At 43.7% G+C, this 22,797-nt stretch overlaps 1 protein-coding gene across 4 annotated transcripts in view; it reads left to right on the forward strand.

Moving 5' to 3' along the window:
- The first annotated feature begins 25 nt into the window (after positions 1-25).
- The window catches only part of IFT122 (intraflagellar transport 122), a 31,157-nt gene continuing 8,385 nt past the window's right edge, over positions 26-22,797 (forward strand). For 2 of the 4 annotated variants that reach the window (XM_039695536.1, XM_039695539.1), the window contains exons 1-16: positions 3,309-3,377; positions 3,802-3,868; positions 4,648-4,794; positions 5,458-5,533; positions 6,297-6,488; positions 7,163-7,301; positions 7,894-8,096; positions 8,569-8,706; positions 9,423-9,587; positions 10,432-10,629; positions 12,654-12,794; positions 14,419-14,472; positions 16,735-16,896; positions 19,636-19,802; positions 20,659-20,830; positions 21,388-21,490. In XM_039695536.1, the coding sequence (XP_039551470.1) occupies positions 4,682-4,794; positions 5,458-5,533; positions 6,297-6,488; positions 7,163-7,301; positions 7,894-8,096; positions 8,569-8,706; positions 9,423-9,587; positions 10,432-10,629; positions 12,654-12,794; positions 14,419-14,472; positions 16,735-16,896; positions 19,636-19,802; positions 20,659-20,830; positions 21,388-21,490 (2,023 nt within the window). In that variant the 5' untranslated portion in view covers positions 3,309-3,377; positions 3,802-3,868; positions 4,648-4,681. Of the gene's footprint in view, positions 224-1,590; positions 1,676-2,478; positions 2,558-3,300; positions 3,378-3,801; positions 3,869-4,647; positions 4,795-5,457; positions 5,534-6,296; positions 6,489-7,162; positions 7,302-7,893; positions 8,097-8,568; positions 8,707-9,422; positions 9,588-10,431; positions 10,630-12,653; positions 12,795-14,418; positions 14,473-16,734; positions 16,897-19,635; positions 19,803-20,658; positions 20,831-21,387; positions 21,491-22,797 lie in introns of those variants that run through there. The other 2 variants (XM_039695537.1, XM_039695538.1) reach the window with 2 other exon arrangements.

Consider the following 22,797-nt stretch of genomic DNA (forward strand, 5'->3'; position numbering starts at 1 on the left):
CGGCCCGGCCCGCTCCCGGCGGCGGGGTTCCCGGCGCGGCGGCCCCGCCGCTCCCGCTGCTCGGGGGTGCGGGCGGTCGCTGCCCCATCGCTGCAGCGCTGGCCCTGCTCCGCTCTGCCTCCTGACGCGCGGTTCTCCGTTTGTTTTTTCCCGCAGCATTTACGACCTCGCGTTCAAGCCGGACGGGACCCAGCTGATAATTGCTGCTGGCAACAGGCTGCTGGTAGGGAAACCTTCCTGTCCGCTCCTTTTCAGCTGTATGAGCATGAGTTCTTTCACTTATTAACTTATGAATATAACCTATCTGAAATCCCCTTATCTCTGTCAGTGCAGCCTCACAGTAACATACATATTAATGCAGGCCAATTCTGAAGTGTTTTGAAGCTTTTAAATATTTCTTACCAAGTTTTAAGCTCTATTTCCAGAAGTAATGAGATTTCAGTTATTTGTGTCATCTCACCCTCTTGTGCGGTGCCCGGGGTTTGAGGTCCATGAGCCTGCCCCTAGTCCTGGCACAGCGTGCAAGTTTCCCAAATCTGTGACAAGGGCAGAGGCTCAAACCCCTGTCCTGGCATTGTGCTGATAGGACAGCTGCGGGAACATCCACCTCCAGCTGTTGGTGGGCCCTTGGCGCTGCTGCAAGAGCAGCTCAGGACCAGCTGCTCCCAGGTCCTGCGAGGCTTTCAGGTGGAACAGGTGTAGGAGCTGCAGGAAGGGTGGATGGATGGATGGATGATGGATGGATGATGGATGGATGGGTGGATGATGGATGATGGATGATGGATGGATGATGGATGGATGGATGATGGATGGATGGATGGATGATGGATGATGGATGGATGATGGATGGATGGATGGATGGATGGATGATGGATGGATGGATGGATGGATGGATGGGTGGATGGATGGATGGATGGATGGATGGATGGATGGATGGATGATGGATGGATGGATAGATGGGTGGATGGATGGATGGATGGATGGATGGATTGTAGAGGCAGAGTTCAGCATTGCAGGACAACAGGTGTTATTTTCAGGGCTAACAGAGTCATGTATTTAGCGATGCTCCTTTGCAGTAATTTATTATACTTAAACATAAAATGCGTAGAAAGATGTTTTAACAGCAAGATGTAAAATATAAAAATAAAAGATAAAAAGCCAATAAGACGTAAAACAAGCTGCCGAACAAGCTGTTGAAAAATGTCCTTTGTGCATGTTATTCTCTAGTACTGACTTTTTTCTTTCTAAGAATATCATGTTACAGAAAGCTGTTTCTGTGCTAGAAAATGTTTTGTCTTGTATGAACCATATGAAATCCAAAAAGCAGACACAAAAGGAAGTGCATAATCTGCTGGCCTTCAGTAATTTTATATCTGAGCCCTCACACTGGAGGTGTTCTAGGCCAGGGTGGATGGTGCTTGCAGCAGCCTGGTTTAGTGGAAGGTCTCACTGCCCCACGGCAGCATGAAGTGAGTGAGCTCTTAAAGTCCCTTCCTACCCAAATGTGGTTCTCTGATTCAATGAAGGTTTTGTTTGTGTAAGTTCTTTTGTTTGTATATTTGGATTGGTTTTTTCTCCCCATTTGAACAGGTGTATGATACTTCTGATGGAACCCTAATTCAGCCTTTGAAGGGACATAAGGACACTGTGTACTGCGTGGCTTATGCCAAGGATGGTAAATAGCACCCTGGGGCACTGCGAGCCTGGTGTGTGAAGTGCTTCTCTCCCACTGGTGACTGCCCACTGGAAATGGAGAGTGGGCCTTGTTGCACTCACAGCGTGGGGGTGCTGGGGGTTTGTTCTTTAAAGGTGCTGGGGCTTGTTGTCCATGGAGGGTGTGATCTGCTCTGCAGATCTGCCTGCACAAGTGCCTGTAAGGTCACCTGTGAGCCCAAGAGCTGTGGTCCCACTGCTCCTCCGCTTTGACTTTAGTGTTAGGCTTAGCACTGGTGAAGTGTGTATTCATGGGTAGTGTGAGGAGAAGGCTCACCTCAGAGATTCCTGTGTCTACCACTCATCTGCCTCTGGGTTGTATTCCTGTAGCTCCTCTGTCCCAGAGCTTCGTGATCTCCTGGTCCTTCATGTGTTACCTGCTCAGTGCACTCTGCTCCCAGGTCTCTCATGGCCTGTGGCTCTCGCTCAGTGGGACTCACTCTGTGGGCTGGGGCCCTTCCTGCAGCTGCTGCTGTTTGGTGATGGGAGTTCTGTGACACTGTACCAGTGTAACTTGTCACTGTCCCCATCAGTCTCCAGCTGGGGCTGGACAGCACTGGAAGGACTGGTTATTAGCAAGGCCTTGAATGGTGCAGTACAGCCTCACGTGCCTGGGGAAGCACCAGCACATCCAGCACTCACTGCCAGCCCCTTTATTACTTGAGCCTTGTCGAGTTCAAGAACTTCTTGCTCTCTCTTTGATTGAGTATTTGGAGTGAAAGTGATTCTTGTATGTGTGGGATTTAAATTATCTCTAATTCCTAGGCAAGCGTTTCGCATCTGGCTCTGCTGATAAAAGTGTGATAATTTGGACTTCAAAGTTAGAAGGAATTCTGAAGTACACGTAAGTGATGCTGTTCAGTTCTGTGCCTCAGAAGCTGATTTTGATTATGCACTGCTGCAATTAAAGAGCACGAGCTGTTAGATTTGGGAGAGGGTTCACTAAGGTCAGAGAAAAGGGGTGATGGGGAGGGAGGAGGAAAAGAGCAGCTGAAGTATCTGAGTGAGGCAGGAAAGCAATTATAGGCATAAAAGGAGGTGGGAAATCCAGAGCAATCTGTGAATTTAGAGGGCTGGCATAGAACTAGGAAAACTCAGAGTAGGTCAGAATAAAATGAAACATAATATGACCAGTCTTCTATAATAAACCATAATTCTGGTCAAAGATCAAATTAAAGATGGGTTTGGCACTTCTGGTGTATTTCAGTTATTTGGCTCTGTTTTCAGTCAGCCCTCTGAAGCAAAAGCTTCATGTTCTCCTGAGTGCACATTTACCAGGAGTTAGCTGGTCACTGCACAGAGCCTGCACGAGCACACTTGTTTAAGGATTTGGATACAACCTTCAGGCATATTTCACAAACCTCAGTAATTATAATCTTGATAAAATACAGTGAATCCTGCTACTTGGAGACACTTTTTACAAGGTTTATTACTGATTTACTTTACAGTAATAGCAGACTTACTTGATATACTATAAACCAATCCAATTATTTTGGCATCTGCTAAGGCTTTCAGCTCACTTGCTGAAAGTCAGAAAAGAGACACTTAAGAATGATTTATTGAAATCTGATTGTGATTTCATTCTAGGCATAATGACTCAATCCAGTGCGTTTCATACAATCCTCTCACTCATCAGCTGGCATCCTGCTCGTCTGGGGATTTTGGTATGTCTTCTCCTTTGAACTTTTCCATTGAGAACGTGATTCCATTACAGCTGGATAGCTAAGCTAACCACAGACAGGTACAGCTCTGTGCCTCCAGAAGAGATGGGACACAAAGCTACCTAACGTTCAGTGACATTGGGTACTGATTTAAATCACTTAACCTCAGTGAGAAGGGACAGTAGTGAGGGGTCACAGGATCAAATGTGCTGATCTGTTACTGGAGTTTTTTGCAGAGACACCCTCTGTTATTTAGATGTATTTTTTCCCATTTAATAATAAATAATATGTATTTAAATGTCCACTGGCAGTGGACAAGACTTTGGTGCCTCTAAAATCCCAGCTGGGTTCTCTGACAGTATTAATTTCCAGTCTGAACACTGGCACATACTTACTTGTCACTGGCTTTCTGTTTTCTTTCATCAAGGCTTGTGGTCTCCTGAACAGAAGTCAGTCTCTAAACATAAAACAAGCAGCAGGATTACTTGCTGTAGGTAAGTTTTAAGGGTTATCTATGGCATTTAAGTTAGTTTCAATACAAACCATTTCAAGTAAGATGGAAGCTTTAAAAAATAAAAAAGGACTTTTCCCTCCTTCTTTTTCAGTAGCAAAGTGTTGAGTTATGCTTGGTCCTGTTTATAACCAAATCCTTCTGAAGGCATCAGAGACAGACTCTGGTCTTGAGCAGGTGTCTTAAGTGTTTTGTCTGTCTGTTCATCTGTCTTGTGCAAAAACAATGAATTCAAGTTACAGTAAAAAGAATTGCAATGTTTGTTTGCCTTCATTCCCTGTACTGTTGGTGTTTTCATTTGAAGAAGGTATTACCTGTGTGGGGAACCTGAAGCAAGGATTCATACTGAAGTCATTCATCTGACTCAAGAAGAGACCAGAATAGACCCTAGGCTCCCCTGTCCTGCACCAGACAGTTCTGTCTGATCATGTTCTAAATGTGGCTTTTAAAGCATTTTGGTCTGCTCCAGACTGCCATCTCCAAAATGTATCTGACTTAGCACATGTTATAAATACTGCAAGCTTTAATTTATTATTTTACTTCTGTGTATAGGATAAAATGTCCTTGATGTAGAGTGTGCTGTTGCTATAAATGTGGATTTAGATGCATAAACAAACCATGGGATTACTAGCCACCTCCCAGAACTCCCTCTTAGAAATATACTTTAATCTGCCATTCCTGTGTGAGTGTGCTGTACACCATCCTGCCTTCCTGCTGCTTGTTTGTAGTAGTTTACTCTTCAGTATGTACATGTTTTCTCAGCTGGACAAATGATGGGCAGTACCTTGCTTTGGGGATGTTCAATGGCATTGTCAGCATAAGGAACAAAAATGGTGATGAGAAAGTGAAAATAGAGAGGCCAGGGGGCTCTTCCTCTCCAGTATGGTCAATTTGTTGGAATCCTTCCAGGTAAATAATTTCATCCTTCCTTTTTTTTTTTTTCATTCTGAATAGATAATCCTTGGCTCATTGATTGCAGAAAGGCTTGACTTTTATCTCTGCTGGAGCAGGTTAATTCCATGTTTGTTACCTTCTTTAAATGATTATATATTGGGATTTTGGCTTTGCTGCCAGTCTTCAACTGAATAGAGAACCTGGGAACAGGTTTAGATTGGAGACGTGGGATTGTTTGGATTGGAAAAGCCCTTTGAGACATCAAATCCAACACTTCCACAGCAGTGCCAAAGCCACCACTAACACGTGTCCCCAAGTGCCACATCCACCCAGTTTTAAATCCCTCCACCTCTGCCCTGGGCAGCTTGCCAGGGCTGGACAGCCCTTTCAGGAAGTTTTCCCAGTACCTAGCCTAAACCTTCCCTGGCAAAGCTTGAGGCCATTTCCTCTTCTTGTGTCCCTGTTCCCTGGGAGCAGAGCCTGACCCCCCCTCAAGCTTTGAGTTATTCCTGTAGAGGATACTGGTTTTGATTTTGTGTCCCCAAGCTATTTTCCAGAGGTTTAAATGACAAACTGCTGTCTTTTCAGTTTGTGACTTTTAAAGAGTAGCATGAAGTGAACTCTGCTATTCTGCTACTTGGTTCTGTTGCTCTAAGAGATTTTTATTTTTTTTGGCAGAGATGAACGAAATGACATTTTAGCTGTGGCAGACTGGGGTCAGAAGCTTTCCTTTTACCATCTGAGTGGCAAGCAGGTATGTCTTAGAGAGTTTATTGAAGTGTCACAGGGCATTTCTGGTTCTGTTTTGTGTCCCACAGTCAAAATATTTGTATGCAGGTGCTGTATTAATTACATTAAATGTCTTCTGTTTTCCCAGCCTTTTATGAGTCTACTTTTTTTTAACCATTCCTCCTTCAGGTCTTATTTCTCACATAGCAGCTCAGCTGCTGTCTCACAGTTCTTCCATGAGAGCCCTTACAACTCTGCTGACCTGTGTGACATGGTTCACTGGTTTGTAGAGAACGTCTTTGGGGTTTTTTTCAGCTGGTTAAAGGGGTTTTTGAGTGGTTGTGTTCTGAGCACAGTGGTTCGGGACTGGAGGGATTCTTGGACATATTTTAGAACTGCCTTTGGGAATCTTAATATAGCCAATGGTTCTGGCCATGCATGAAAGGCCATGCATGGAGGAGATGGATGGTGTCAGTGATGGCACGTGTTGTTTTCAGGAAAGATGAAATGATCCTCTTGTTAATGTTTTTGATTGGTTTTGTTTTTTTCAGCTGGTTAAAGGGGTTTTTGAGTGGTTGTGTTCTGAGCAGAGTGGTTCGGGACTGGAGGGATTTGTCCATATTTTGGCCATATTTTAGAACTGCCTTGGGAATCTTAACCCAGTGGTTCTGGGTGTTAAAAGGCCATGCATGGAAGAGATGAATGGTGTCAGTGATGGCACGTGTTGTTTCAGGAAAGATGAAATGATCCTGTTGTTAATGTTTTTAATTGTTTATTTTCCCCTGTAGATTGGGAAGGACAGAGTGCTCAATTTTGACCCGTGCTGCATCAGTTACTTTACTAAAGGAGAGTATCTCTTGCTGGGAGGTTCAGACAGACAGGTTTCTCTCTTCACAAGGGACGGGGTACGCCTGGGCACTGTGGGAGAGCAGAGCAGCTGGGTGTGGACCTGCAAAGTTAAACCAGATTCCAACTATGTGGTGAGTAGAGACATTCTTCTAACATTTTCAGAGGGAATTTGTTACTTAAAGTAAGATAATACATTTTCAGCTTAGTTGTTTGGACATTCCTACTGAGGCAGTAGAACCTCTGCAGTGTCTAGGGAGGTCCTATAACTGCCACTGGATTTACATACATCCCACAAAAGTAAAACCTGAGCTGTAAGAAGGATCTAAGGAGCATAACACCTGCTCTCAAGTGGTAAGGTGTTTGCTGCATTTTGGTTAAAAAAGAGGAGGGAAAAATAATTTAAAATATCAGCTAATAACTTCTGGAATTGACCAAATCTAATTCCGTGATGGGAAGAAAATGCCTACAGGGCAGCTGTCAGCCCAAAATGCTGCACTCTTGAGTCCTGTACAAGTGGGAAGAGAATTAAAGCAAATTTAAAAATGAGCAAACACACCTGCACCGCAAAAAATCTAACCAAAACCCCAACCAAATAAACGCAAGGCCCCCCCAGCATGGTGGTCTCCGTGGTCTGTGGTGAGTTCAGTCTGTTCTCAGTGCACTTGTGCCATGGTTAAATGTAAGCCAGCTGTAACTGGTGTTGGTCTGTCCATTATGCACAGTCATGGTATATAAACACCACACACTCTGCCAGTTCTCAGCTGTTCGTACCAATTAACTGAAGTCATTCCCTTCCTGTGTTCAGGCAGTGGGGTGTCAGGATGGAACAATCTCCTTCTACCAGCTGATTTTCAGCACTGTCCACGGCCTCTACAAAGACCGCTACGCCTACAGGGACAGCATGACCGACGTTATTGTCCAGCACCTCATCACGGAGCAGAAAGGTAATTCCACACTTGCAGGCAGGCCAAAGCTTCATGCAGCTTGTTTTAATTAATATCCATCAGGGCACTTGGAATATACACTGCATGCACCTGATAGGCTGTTGTCACTGTGGCAGTCAAACCGTGGAGCACACTTTGGATGAGGAGAGTGCAAACTTGGAGTGTGCAAATTCAGCACTGACAAGTTTAATGAAAGATGTGGGGATTGGCAGAGAGACTGGGAGGGACAGGGGCTCTTAAAATAAGGTTTTAATCTCTGAAAATGAGATAAAAATACTGTGTGTTATATTTAGCTTTTATTTTTCTTACTTGTAACCTCAAACATTTGTGCTTATTTTGTTTCTTCATTTCTGCTGTCTTTTTATGGCAAGGATTTGAAGTACTGCTCCAGAATGTGCTGTTCAGAGAGGGTGGTAAACTGTGACAGGGAGAGTAGATTGTGTAGATGCAGAGCAGCAAACATATCTGAGCAGGAATGTGCTTTGAATTTTAGAAGTGCTCTAGGGAGCACTTAGTGTGTTAGTTCTCTGATTTCTGTATATTATTTTTGTGTCAGCTTATACTTTATCATTTTGGTGTTTTTTCTTTCTAGTTAGGATAAAAGGCAGAGAGCTTGTGAAGAAAATTGCAATCTACAAAAACAGATTAGCCATCCAGATGCCAGAGAAAATCCTGATTTACGAGTTGTACTCGGATGACTCTGCAGATATGTACTATCGGGTGAAGGAAAAGATCATAAAGAAATTTGAATGTAACTTGCTGGTGGTGTGTTCAAATCACATTATTTTATGTCAGGTATGTGCCTTAAAAGCTAGAGTAGTCCTGGGGTGTGTTCAGTGTTCAAGGCAGCTGTCCCAGACAGTGGCTGGCAGGACACGACTGTGCTGTGGGATCTGCTGCAGCACTTCCCAAGGCAGTCCTGCTGTGCCCTGCAGTGCTCACATGCTGCTGGGCAGCCACTGTGGTGTGCCTCAGGTGACTCTGGTTCAGTAAAGCAGGCTCTAGAGAGAATTTGATAAATTAGCACAGAATCCAGGGGTACTTCTGCGTGGGAGAGAACTACTAAGAAAAGATTTGGGATGTTCGTTTCTGTTTGCTCATAGGATTAGAAAATCTCAAAGAATTCACCCATTAAATTGACTATTTGACTTCATAGTTTTTAAATGTAAAAGTAGACACACCTGCTAGTGTAGGTATAAACATCACACATCAGACAGATTTTTGTCTTCACCTCCAGGCTGTGTTTTATACCTTACTGTGTCCTTAGGAGAAGAGACTGCAGTGCCTCTCATTTAGTGGTGTTAAAGAACGAGAATGGCTGATGGAATCTCTTATTCGTTACATTAAAGTCATTGGAGGACCTCCAGGAAGAGAAGGCCTCTTAGTTGGTCTAAAGAATGGTCAGGTAACATATCTTCTCTGGTATGTGTCTTTCCTCTGCAAACAAAATGTGTTCTGTGCTCTTAGAGGGAGACCTTAGGGGCAGCAGGCTCTTCTGCAACCTAGAATTTTATTTGCCAGTCTCATTTTTGGATTAAAAATTAATTACTTCTGTCTTTCACGTTCTCTGACAGTAAAATTCATACAAATATGTTTAACTGGGTCTGGAAGTCTGTGAGTTGTTAGTATCAACTGACAGAAATTGAGTTCTTGGTGAAGAGAGCAGGTTTGCCTTTAGTGGGGGCTGGAGGTGTGTGCCCTTCTCCTGATGACCACTTGTGAGGGTGTGGCTGTTCTCCAGGTGTAGGGGCTGTCTGTTTCTCATGCCAGGTGGCAGCTGGAAGTGCCAAACTGGAGCCCAGAGGCACTGATAGCAAGGACCTTGAGATCCTCTGTGTCTTCTGTTTGTTACGTATTCCTGTATTTATGAAATTGTGTGACCAGTGGAGAATCCAGGATGCATGGCATCTGATTTATCTGTACAGGCTTGTGACCTAGAGCGTGTTGTAGCAGCCAGGCTGCTCAAGAGACTCAAACTGGAAGCATTTCCCTAATTTACTGCAGTTTGTCTCTGAAAAAGCTTGCAATTCCACGCTTCAGCCAGCACTGAAGTGGTGTCTGAGCTGTGCTGTTGCCAGTTCTGGGGACAGAAGGGCTGGGGTGGCTCTGTTCCCACTGCAGATCCTGAAGATCTTCGTGGACAACGCGCTGGCCATCGTGCTGCTGAAGCAGGCCACGGCCGTGCGCTGCCTGGACATGAGCGCGTCCCGCAGCAAGCTGGCCGTGGTGGACGAGAACGACACCTGCCTCGTCTACGACATCCACACCAAGGAGCTGCTCTTCCAGGTCAACCCTGACGGCTCCGGGGCTTCTGAAAGGGGGGGCAGGAGGCCGGGAGGTGGTTGGGCACACAGAACATCCCAAAAGTGTTGCTGTGTGGAAATTCATGCAACTGATGTAAGCTATTAGTCACATCTTGTAGGATGTAACTGTGATCTGTTTATCAAAACCACCCTCGCAGAGATGGTGGAGTAGGATTGAGAAGACAGGAAATCTGTGTGAGCAACAGCTGAATAAAGAGCTCTTAGACATGTGACCTTTTCAGTTTAATTTAGAACTCTGCCCTGCTTCCCTCTGAAGCATTACAGTTAATGAGCATTTTAGTTTTATCATTAGTACAAACAGAATTGAAGCCTAAACATCTTTGTTCGTTGGGTATTCATAGCCTATAAAAGGAATCATGATAATACTCTCTTCATTGGCAGTTTAGTAGTCACTTATTAAAGTTGATTAAATGTTTTCAGAACATACTGGATAGCAGGGATGGAGTGCTGCAAAGGCAGGGTCTGCAACTTCCTTTGTGTAATGGACTGAGAAATGATCAATTAAATGTGCTAACTAGCAGTATATTATTGTGGAATTTGGTATTATGTTTTACAGATTGATTGTAGAGATCACTACTAAATATGCATAAAAGGCAAGACAATTATAGCTGAGTATTAAAATGTAAAATACATCCCAGTGAATCTGTTCAGGAATATTCTAGGCTTTAGGATATTGCAAATGTGAATAATCAGTGTGTATGTACACACCAGGCTGTAATGGGTCAAACACTCCAGCTGAAGGAGGCATGTTTCTTAGCAAAGATGTGATTGCATCAGTTCTAATCCTGAGATGTTTTGCTCATTAGGAACCCAATGCTAATAGTGTGGCCTGGAATACCCAGTGTGAGGATATGCTTTGCTTTTCTGGAGGGGGTTACCTCAATATCAAAGCTAGCAACTTCCCTGTCCACCAGCAAAAACTGCAAGGCTTTGTTGTGGGTTACAATGGCTCCAAGATCTTCTGCCTTCATGTTTTCTCTATGTCAGCAGTTGAAGTTCCGCAGGTAATCCTTTAATCTCATTAAGTGTTGCTTTATATCTCATAAACATGAATGTTTAACAAGTGAAGAAGCTTTTCTGAGATTTACTTGTATTTCATTACTAAAATGATTGCAGTTCACACTTCTTTCATTGTTATTTAAGTTATATTGTGTGATCTATTTTATTTTTGTTTCTTTGGCATTAATTAAGCTAACTTCCTTTTTGCTGTTGGTAATTGTTTCTGCTTCTCCCTTTCTACTTGCAAATGCATGCACATAATCTAATGTAGTGCAGGCCTCCTGCAGGATTTTTACTGTGTTCTCTCTGTATAACTTTTTTCCACTGTGATTTCATTTTTCTTGACTACATCAAATACTGTTTTATTGATGCTTCGTCTAGAAGCATTCAGACTAAAATATTCCATATAAATGGAATATTTTAGTCTGAATGTATAGTACCTGTGTGGTCTTTATATTCAAAATTTAGGGATTGCCTTCCATAAAATGCTGATTTCTGTCATCATGGAAGTAAAAAAAAACAAAAAACAACCAAAAAAAACCAAAACCCAAAAAAAAAACCAAAGCAAAAAAAGAAAGCAAATTGATTGTGACTGTGCATCCAGGAGTGTGCAGGACTTGCCTCTGAGAATCGATGAAGAAGGCAGAATGTCCTGTGCTTGTACTGACTAATGGACACCTGTGTTACAGACCCTCTGTCCCCTGAGGCCCTGGGCAGGTCCTTGGTGGGGCTCTGGCTTGCCCGGGGTGGATGGCAGCCACAGGATCACCAGGCTTGAACACTCCTGTGTGCCTTTGGCATGCTGAAGGCACCAAGATGCCACAGAATTACTGTGCAGCACCTCAGAGGCAGCTTCTCCAAAGCTCTGCTTTTGGAGAGAGGCAGTAGCAAAGGGTGTGCAATGTTCAGATAAATTGGTAAAAGTGATGCAGAAATGGACCTGCATCGTGCTGGGGTTGCAAAGCCAGGGTAAGGCAGTGGTGCTGCAGTGCTCCCTGTTCCCTCAGAGGGCTCGGGCTGTGGCTGCAGACCCACATCTGTCTGTGCCCCCTGAGCAGCTGGCTGCAGCCCCACATCTGTCTGTGCCCCCTGCAGCAGCTGGCAGCAGCCCCACATCTGTCTGTGCCCCCTGAGCAGCTGGCAGCAGTCCCACATCTGTCTGTGCCCCCTGAGCAGCCTGCAAGCGACCCACATCTGTCTGTGCCCCCTGAGCAGCTGGCTGCAGCCCCACATCTGTCTGTGCCCCCTGCAGCAGCTGGCAGCAGGCCCACATCTGTCTGTGCCCCCTGAGCAGGTGGCTGCAGACCCACATCTGTCTGTGCCCCCTGAGCAGCTGGCTGCAGACCCACATCTGTCTGTGCCCCCTGAGCAGCTGGCAGCAGTGCCACATCTGTCTGTGCCCCCTGCAGCAGCTGGCAGCAGGCCCACATCTGTCTGTGCCCCCTGAGCAGCTGGCAGCAGCCCCACATCTGTCTGTGCCCCCTGAGCAGCTGGCAGCAGCCCCACAGGGATTTCCTTTGGGGCAGCTCCCTGAAAGCCCCAGTGTGTTTTGTGCCTGTCCTTGGTAGCACAGCTTTGTCCTCGAGGCTGGGGCAGGAGGGTTGCTTTACTCCCCTTCCTGTGTGTCAGTTTTGCCAGGGACGTGCCACTCCTCCTGCTCTTGGCCCTTGAGAGCACACTGCCCCTCCTTTGCTCTCCTTCCATAGTACTAAAAAAGCTCAGTGTACGTCATATTTAGCATGTTCAATGCCCAGAAGAATTCACATCCTTAACTACTTCCTAATACTGCAAGGAGCTGAAGGTTGCAAAATGGATGAGTTTGGAATGTAATTAACCCAGCTTGTCTAAAGATAAGATAAAGATCACCCCAGAATGTTGTTCTGTCTGTACAAAGCTGAGATGTTTATTCTCTGGGCGGCTTGTAAGGGTTGTGATTAAAATATTTTTTTCCCAATATATGTAGAGAATTTCACTAATATATCTCAGTATTATGCTTTCTGATACATGTTTTTTCTATGTGAATCCTCAGTCTGCACCCATGTATCAATATCTGGAGCGAAAAATGTTTAAAGAAGCCTATCAAATTGCATGCTTGGGAGTGACTGATGCTGACTGGAGAGAGCTGGCCATGGAAGCCTTGGAAGGGCTGGAGTTTGAAACTGCTAAAAAGGTACAGCATTTATTTACTCGTTTAGCAGAAAGCTTGGGTTTGATATTTATATATGTGTGTGACTATAATGCATGTCTTATGACTGGAACGCGTGGTGTTCCTGGGTTACTGTCTTGCTTCTCTGTTGTGTCTTATTCCACAAACAAACCAATTGTTTGTTACAAACTCAGGATTTTGAGAGGAGGTTTTGAACTGAAATATATCTCTCTAGATAAATGCCATGTTCTAAATCAAAGTGTTCTGTAGGAAGAAAATGGTTTCGTCTGGAAAATGCATTAATGGATGTAGGGGAGAGAACTGGGACGCAGTGCCCACCGGGTGGCAGCAGAGGATGCTCACCTGGCTTTGGCCCCCACCTTCCCTAGTGCTACAGACTTGCCCTTTCCCCCCCTAAATATTTAATGTAAGCTCGGTACAAAGGTGAAGATTTCCTACTCTGTTATCTCCCGTTAAGGCTGTGTGCAGGCAGTGGTGCTGGGATAGTACAATTCCAGTCCTTGTCTGTGTGGTGTGCCTTGCTAGGGGAGTGGTCTGTGAGTGGGCACAGACTGAAGAACTGAGTTTTCTCTGGCATAAAATATTTCCCTATTTTCTTTCACCACCTCTTCTCAAGTAAGAGAGAGCAAACCGAGTTCAATGTCATGAATATTTTATGAAAGACAAAACATTCTAAAAATACACTGAGAATGGTCTGAAGTGATAGACATCTTTTAATAACAGATTTTTTTTAAAAAGGAAATTAAATGCTTCTTTTTTTTTTTCTTAAGTGGAGGCATCAGAATAATTCCAGTCTCATGGATGGCTTTATGCAAATAGATACTTTTAAAAAGAAGTTTTCAGTGCCTCCTTGGAATTTTTAAGTAGTGCCCTCTTAGAATTAGAGCGGATTAATTCAAACAAAAGCAGCTTCTTGACATTAAAGGCTCTTACAGTTCCTAGTCCAATCCGATGTAAGCAGAATATTCTGTGCCCTCTTCAGTTTGGTTGGAAGTCTTGAATGTGCAGCCCAAAGAGTTAAATTTCTGTTTTGTGATGCATGTCAGGAATAAGTGCTGAGCTGCTGCAACTTGCACGTGACTTTGCCACTTGAGACTTTGGGTTGCACATTTATCTCCATTTGCAAAGATATTACACTGTCTTAAAGTACTTTTATCTTATCGTCTTCTTACTTCCTTTCCTCTCTCTGAGCTCCTTTCATGCTGGATTTTCAGAATGGTTTAAAAACTAGGAGCATATGCAGCCGGCTTTGACAATAGGATCAGTTATGTGCCCTTCCTTGTAACAGTTTCCTGAAGTTTCCTCGTCTGTGTCACACCTCACATCAAAATGGAGAAATAGGCAGAATAAAAGCAGGTCATATTTTAATTGACACTGTGTATTTCTTGGGGGGCTGACAGGCCCAGCTCCGGCTGCCTGCTGTGCTGTTTGGCTGTGCCTTTCTCCTTTCCTGTCCCAACCCAGGGGCCACAGTCACAGCCCTCGGCTTGAGACCACACAAACCCAGCAGATTGCTGCCTGTCCTTCTTGCATGAGGACAGCTTGATCCATGCAGAATGATATTTGGTGTTTTCTGGGTGTTCAAGTTAATGCCTTTTATTCTTTTTTTTTAAATTATTTTCAATAGGCATTTACCAGAGTACGAGACCTTCGATATTTAGAACTGATCAGCAGCATAGAGGTAAGCCCGTGTTCAAGAAGGTGTATTTTCTTAAACTTACTACTGTACCAAAATCAGTACTTTCTGTTCTGGAAGGACTTTGTTTGGATAGTGCTTCTGACTGTTGGAGATGTGCTTGAAGTGAAAAATCCTGGTTGGTAGAGGTGACTCAAGTTCTAATGATAGGATTGGAACTTTGTAGACCAAAATGTGGGTGTGGGATGGGGACTTCTGAAACTGTCTTCAGGAGAACTGGAAAAGTGTTCAATATTCAATTAATAATTGGTAGAAAACTACTGTGCTGACAGAGCTTAGTACAGAACACTTCATAAACATGAGTTCATTAAGCCTTTCCCTACCCCCTGGAGGTAGGTAATTACTATTATCTCCTCCTTGCAGAGACAGAAACAGGCCCAGAGAAACGAAATGACAAACTCGGGGTCTCATGACAAGTCTGTGACAACTGGAAATAGAATTTGGGATTCCATACTTCTATACTGTGCTCTAATCACTCCTTCCTATTCTTTTCATGCTTCTTGATAGAATTTCACTCAACAATAACTGTCTATCATGAGCACTTGAAAACACACTCATCACACTTGTCCTTCTGCAGAGATGGCAAGATAATGCTTAAAGATCTGCTTGGAGATGGCGTAAAGGGAATTCCTCTTCCTTGTGTTAATTAGATTTACACCTTCTTTTAAAAGATACACTCCTTGTCTTCATGTCTGCAGAGCTGTCCTGCTGCTGTCAAAATGCCAGCTGGTTACAGTGAACTTTTCTCTAACACAGGACAAAGGTCTGCATTAAGAGCTCCTTTTTTTCTGTTTGTTTTCTTTTTTTTTTCTTTTCAAGGGTATAGGTAGGTGAGAGTGTTCTCTCACAGTACTAACCTTTCTTTTCCACATATGCTTCTCCAGATCTTCATTTATGGAGGATATTCTGGATTTGTCATGTCATATTCTGTTTAGTAAGAAAGAATCCCCCTAAAAATAGGCATTAACTTAACACACATCCTGAAAATGCTCCTTCTGCAGTGAGTTCTACATCCCCACTTACTCTTGCCTGCAGTGGATTGGATTCCTTTTAAGGCTTGGAGGGGTGTAACTAAACACACATGTTCCATTAATGCCATGGTTTTCTCTCAGTAATGACACTTTTCTTTCCTAATTGATGACAGAGAAACATGGTTGCTGTCTCTATCTGGCAAGATTCTTGAAAAAGTGGAGTCTTCAAAAAAGGGTGTAACAAGTCCTCTGATTATTCATTTAACCAGGTTTTGGAAGGAGACTTTGAACACCACCTCAGTGCCAGCCCAGTCTGTCAGTGTGACCAGGGAGTGGTGGCTGAGCCCCTCTGGCAGCAGAGGGTTGGATTTGGATGCTGGTGGAGTGCTTTTCCCCTTGCATGCTGTTTTCTTTAAATTCAGTCCCCAGCTATGTGTTTCCATACAGTGTGGGCTAACTGCAGCAATAATTGTATCCCAGGCAGGGTAGTGGTGTGTGTCTAATACACAGGATAAGGCACACAGATGGAAACACACACACACGCGTGTGCAAACCTGTGCTGGTCCCTCAGAGTCAGGGTGCTGCTGCAGCCTGATTCGTGTGCAGGGTTTCTCCATGGCTCTGCACACACGTGGGAGGTTTCTGTGTGGCTCTGCACTAACGCTGTCCTCAGGGTCCCTTCCCAGGCCAGAACACAACAAGCAGTTCTGGTTTCCAGGAGAGCATGGACAGGTGCTCTGGAAGTGACTGCTGCTGACCCAAATCCGTGAGCTCTTGCATGGGGGACAGTGGAGGTGTCACTGGTTTGTAGTCAGAGGCAGGCTGACATACTGCCTGAATCTACCTATTGCTGGCAGTTGTCCTCCTGTTTGTCATCCCACCTGCACTTATTGTTAATGTAGCCAGATTATATGCTGGTGAGATTATAGGGAGAAAATGAGGAGCCCATCAGATGCCTTTTTTAAAATAGACCGGCATAATGATAGCATGTGTTCATTTTCCTCTGTGAAATCAAGAGAAGTGACTTTTCATCTCTTTGGTTTGTATAGTGACATTTAATTTTGCTCTTCATAATTTTAATTAAGGAGGGATTTAATCCTTTAATTATAAATTCACTAGAAATGTAGGAGAGGCATAATTATGCTATCCCATTACAGGTTTTTAATTATTAGCAGTTAAAATCTAAGCCTGAAAATCTAATTCCTCAAAGGCTACTTCTTGCCTAGATCATCTAGAATATTTTCTACATCTCTCTTCAGTTTTTCTATTCTTCCAGGATCGGAAAAAGCAGGGAGAGAACAACCAGGAGCTGTTCCTGGCAGACGTTTATGCCTACCAGGGAAGATTCCAGGAGGCAGCGAAGCTGTACAAGAGGAGCGGCCACGAGAGCCTGGCCCTGGAGATGTACTCGGAGCTGCGCATGTTCGACCTCGCCAAGGTGGGACTGACACCTGCACCTCTGCCTGCAGCATTGGGGTACCTCTCACTGTTTCCAGTGCATGATCCTACAAAAGAGGTGTGGGCTTTGAATTCCAATTTACTCAGGTATTTCTTTGGAGGTCATTTGGGGAAAAGTGTCTCTGGCCTGGGTGTAACGGTGGCATTTTCCTTCAGAGTCTGCTACCAAGGCAGCAGGTTGTGTTTTGTAGAGTCCCAAATATGGCTCTGGAAATTCAGAGCTTTTCAGTGAATTCTTTTGGTAGACCTTGTGATTACACATTATTAGCTATAGTAATTTTCCTTCTTTCAAAACTAAAAAGTTCGTGTTTATGACTCCTTCTTCTCCATTATCTCATTTGAGAGTCCCTTTTCATTTGTTTGTGCTCCAAAGATGACAAGGTAGTACCCATGTTACAATAAAAATATATTTATGGATCAGAGTAAGTCAGTTCTATATAGATGCATTTTAAAAACTGTATAATATGCTAACGTAGAATATTTTTGTTTACTACAGAATTTCTTCCAAAGATTCAGTATCTTGGTGTTTTTTAAAACTCTGTTCCATGTAGGAATAAATTGAATATAATTCTAAAAAGTGGTGTTTTTATATGGTGATAAGGAGCATTACTTGTCTTTTAAGTCTTCTCTGGTGTTTTCTTATCGAAATCCCTGAGAATGCATGCACTGTTTAGTCTCATTCGTCACTCATCAGAGCCCTATTCTGCCCAATCCAGGACAAAGAATTCACCATGACATGCACAGAAACTCTGTAGCAGAGATTCCCCGAGCCATGCTGCAGAGATCTTTTTCTTCCAAGAGCTCAACAGAAACATTTGGGGGCTTTGCTGATGTAAGCCCGACTTCCGCTATTTTTGGCTGATGAGTCTTTGTTGGCTTCAGTGTTTTGGCTCCTCTTGAACATAAATGTAATTCATACAGGAAAATGTTCCCATAAGTCTTTGTAAGAGTCTTTTAATTCTTGGCTGCAGTCATGTCTAAATTTAACCAGTAGAGAGCAAGAGGTCTCATGTCTCCTCTATTTCGGAGTGATGCCATGCTGAGAAATTTAAGGTACTTCATAAGGCAGCTTCTTGTGCAGGGAGTGCACAGGACATGGAAGAACATGTAAACCCCCCTTGTTTTCCAGTTATTTATCCAAGGAAAGGTACGTGGGGGAGGGGTGTGTTTTTGTGTTGCTGTTTGCACTGATGCTGCCAGAATTATTCAAAGTGACCCACAGAACGTGGTTTCTTGTGCATGGCTTTGATGAGGTCTGGATGGAGGGTCCAGGCTGGAGGCAGAGGTTGGGAGTCCTTTGATATCTGGTCACAGGCTCTTTATCACAGCCCCAGATCACTAATTACTGGCAACTCACAAAAAACCTCTTTATGCTGTGGGAGCTGAGCTTAGCTTTTGATTTTGGGCTTGTTTTGGTGACCTAAGCTGGAAAACAAGTCATGCCAAGGAGGTTGTTTGACTTCACTCTGGAGTGCAGTTTTCCATACTCAGAGGCTGTTGGGATACCTGTGTAGCTGCTCCTGGGGCAGTGCTGTGCTGCAGGAGGCAGCCTGGGGCTCACTTGGAGCTGGCACTGATGGGGTGCACTTCTGGCTGCCTCCTGTAGTGGTGAAGCAGACCTGCTGTACAGGTTTTAGCCCATTTGTTGCTTTGGTTTTGGTTTTTTGAACCTCAGTCAGAATTTGCCAGAAATATAGAGGATACACAGTTTTCCACTCTTTTCCCACCTGTCATTTCTCCTCTGTTCTGATTTTTCTTTTGATAGAAGCTGTTTAGTGGGCAGTAGCCTGTTCTGTTAGCAGTCAAAATTGCCCTTAATCGATCTTCTGGTGTTGAAGGGGGGTTTTATGTTTTTTTCCTGGCACATGATGTCAACAGATGTGAACCATATGGTGCCAGAGCTTTAGTACTGGCAGAAGAATCTGAACTAACTATTAGAAATATTTCCAAAATGGTTGTCAACACAGGGTCCAGCCTTGATGTTTGCATTCCTTCCACAAGTCCAAGCAGTGCTTCAGAGCACTCCCACTTTTGGGCAGCTGTGGTTCTGTCATTATAAAAGAACTTAATGGATATATTTTTTAAAATACCTTGTTTCCTGCAAAGACACTTGATAATTATTTCAACCTTCAGTTGATTTGTGGTGGGACATCCTGATGCCTGATTGAGTGGATGTGTTGCTGTTGACAGCCTGGGCTGGGACTGGGTTGCCATTGAGAATGAATTGATGGACCCTCCATCCAGACCTCATTGAGAATGAAACCTGTTTGGCTTGCAAGAGAAAATCAGAAACTTGGAATTGATCTGTTGGAGTTTTTAGATTAGTACCATTTTGTTTTGGAAAGGCCTGTTCCTGACAAGCTTGCAGAAATCATAGCTCATATCCACCAAACCAGGCTTAGCAGAGAGCAGGAGGGGACATCAGTGTCGCCCCTGAGGCACCTGCACTGTCCTTCTCTGGGCCTGGCCACAGTCTCCTGCTTTTTTTAAATTGAAAGCTGTATGAATGGGAGACTTGCCATTGTTTCCTCCCGGAGGTGGGGCCTTGAGGATGAGCTGCTGAAGGCTGGCTCAGTGCATGTTGCTCTCCATGGAGTATTTCTGTCCTTGGGAGGCATCACGGTTTTCATTACAAAAGCCTTTATCTATTTTAGAGTTTAGACTGTAATGATGTTTGTGACCAGAAGATAATGCAGACTTTTGTATTGCACTGTTGCAGGAATTTCTGGGATCTGGAGATCCCAAAGACACAAAGATGCTGATAAAAAAGCAAGCAGACTGGGCCAAGGATATCAATGAACCGAAGGCAGCAGTGGAGATGTACCTCTCTGCTGGAGAGCACATGAAGGCCATCGAAATCAGCGGGGACCACGGCTGGGTGGATGTGTAGGTCTTCTGTCTCCTCAGAGACAATATGTAATAAAAGCTTGAATGAGATATCATGAATTCCACGTAATTTTAAAATAAGACCAAATGTATTTGGTATCTGCCTTTATATCAGATTGAGTATCTGAAACACACCTATGATTAAAAATGGTTTAAAAGTTGCATATGTTTAGAGGGTAGAGCCATAAATATGTTACAAAAACTAATGCATTACAGCAATGAAGAGTATACATGGGTTTATCTCCAATATGAGATGGTCTAAAATAGCTTGAATGCCTTCAGAGTGATCATCACACAGTAACTGTACCAGCTAACCCATTGCTGCTGTTCTCAGCTGTTTAGGATAGTTATCTAGGGGTAGAGAAGTCACCTGGAGCACAGAGATTCTGTGTCCATTGTGGCCACTCCCATCTCTGGTTGTTTCTCATCAACCTAGGTGGCACTTTGGGTCATTTGCTGAGCTGCCTTAGGATCTTGGCCAGGCCCTTCAGGCTGGCCTTGCCTCTGTTTTGCTGTGTGGCACAGGGGCTGATTTTTATTCAGGAGCCTGCTGCTCAGGTCAGGGCTGGGAAGTGTGTGCCACTGAGACATGCAGGACATGTTCCCTCCTTCCATCTGCACAGAGTCTGAGATACAGAGCTGCATGTGTGAGCAAAGAGGGAAGGAAGGGTTTGAGTTTGCAAAAGGAAAAAGCTATTTGGAATGTTTAATGAAACTGTTTAAACAGGGTTGCATGGTAGTACTATTAGGATGTTTATTAAATGTTAACTGATGAAAGGTGAAGTTATGACAATAATTAAAAGGCAAAGCACCAAGGCAGAATCTGAAACACCTGGCTTTTTTCTGCTGACTCTAGGTTAATCGAAATTGCTCGAAAACTGGATAAAGCTGAGCGTGAGCCTTTGGCCAAGTGTGCCTTCTATTTTAAGCAACTTGATAACCCTGGCTATGCTGCAGAAACCTACATGAAGGTTGGTGACCTGAAAGCATTAGTCCAGCTCCACGTGGAGACTCATCGCTGGGAGGAGGTGAGTGTGCCCTTGATTTCTCTTTGGAAAACCACTGCTTCTTATTGTCACTGGTTGCAACTAAAAAGGGAGGCAAATGTCTGGCTCCCCCAGCATTGTAGTGAGAGAGGAAGGCTTCTGCAGAAGGGTTCAGAGTATTTCAGTTTATCATGTATGCCAGCATGTGTTTGGTGGTGGTGTGGTCTTCTGAAAGTGAATCTAAACTGCATTTATAGTGTTACTCCAGTTTCTTTAGAAAATGCATTCAGTAAAAATACAAATATTTTTTGTCTCTTGCTGGGAATTCTACTAAATTTCCCAGATAATCACTTTCAAGTCTTTCTGTTTCAATAGTCAGTATGTTATTATGCTAAGCTTCTTTTCTTTTGTTGTTGATTGCTTTTTATTTTAAAACACACAAGTATCATACTAGAGAAAATATGGATTACACTCTGTATTCTGTGTATATGTTTCATTGTGAATTTTCTTAGAGTTGAAGGATTGATCCCATGGAATATTTTAAACCCTTTAACTGTTTAAACCATGCAATATTCTAAGAATGAGCTTTTATTTGTCAGGCATTTGCTCTGAGTGAAAAGCATCCTGAATTCAAAGATGAAGTCTATGTCCCTTATGCTCAGTGGCTGGCAGAGAGTGATCGATTTGAAGAAGCCCAAAAAGGTGAGAATGTCACTGACAGATCACTGCTCACTCCATATTTACTGCATAGTTCTCCACTACAGAATATGCAGACTCTGCCTTGGTAAATTTCTTAGTGGTGTTCAAAACCAAATATAACCAATCTTTTCATACTGGTTTTAAAGTAACTGGAAATCCTTATAGGAAAATGTGATGGATCTGTCAAAAATAATGGCATCTAAATATAAGTCCAGATTTTCTATCTTGTTGTATATCCGAGTGTGGCATGTAAGAGGTATTTGGCATATAATGCTAACTGTTGTAAGATTTCTATCCCATGAAAATTCAAAATAGGCAGCTCTCTTATAAACCTGAGTGAAAAACATAATTTTTCCTTCTATTTAGGCAATACTGGACTTGCACAAGTCAAGTTTTCCTGTTTGTTTAAAGTTTTTGTGGGTTTTTTTTGGCTTATAAGATTACATTTGAACAGAACTGTCAACTTTCCATCCTGTGGAAAGGCTTCAGAATTCAGTGCACAAACTCCTGGAGAGACAAGGAGTGTTGCAGTGAGCTCTGTGAGCCTGCCTTGGCTCAGGTGCAGTTCCATGTGACAGGGGCACCTGCTGTTCCCTGAGCCAGCTCGGGTCCAAGCCTGACCCTGCTTGGCTTAGCCCAGCTGGGGACGGGCTGGCTTGATCTGCCTCTGCACAAGATGGGTTTGTGTGTCTTGGCAGCAAGGCTTTGAGCAGCTGGGTGAGGGCAGGGTGGCAGTTTGCACTCTCTGAGTGCAGGTTACAGGCCCCATTTGCTCCACAAAGCTCTGTGCTGCTGGGGCTCAGCAAGTGTAGGTGCCCAGAACTGGAGGAGCTGGAGGTCCTCGTGGGGCTGTTCTGGTCTCTGAACAGAATGTGGGGTCTGGTTCCCCCTCAGCCCTGTTCCTTTATATGGAGACTGCATTGCCCAAATGCAGTTTGCCAAGTGAGAATTCAAGGTGCATCAGAAAAGGAGATGCTGTTAGTAAATGAAGGATGGGTGTAGTAGCTGTAGTCTTATTCAGCACAATACTTTTAAAGTATTCATACACACCAGAGCACTGCCTTCAAACAATTTATTGTAGTTTTGAGTGAAGTTGGGATTTGCAGTGTTTGGAGATCACTGTTGTTTGAACAGAGATCTAATCATCACAGCATCTTCTCTCTTTTCTATTTAAAAAAACCCAGTAACCAGTATTATACATACTCCTTGAGCTCAAGAGTTGCTGAGACAGTGCAACAGCTTCAGAATACCTACAGATGCTTCTCATGTTCCATTAGTGTCACTGCCTTCAGAGAGGAAAATACCAGAGT

Source organism: Passer montanus, unplaced genomic scaffold (genome assembly GCF_014805655.1).
Source record: "Passer montanus isolate IOZ18808 unplaced genomic scaffold, ASM1480565v1 scaffold9, whole genome shotgun sequence".
Classification (NCBI taxonomy): domain Eukaryota; kingdom Metazoa; phylum Chordata; class Aves; order Passeriformes; family Passeridae; genus Passer; species Passer montanus.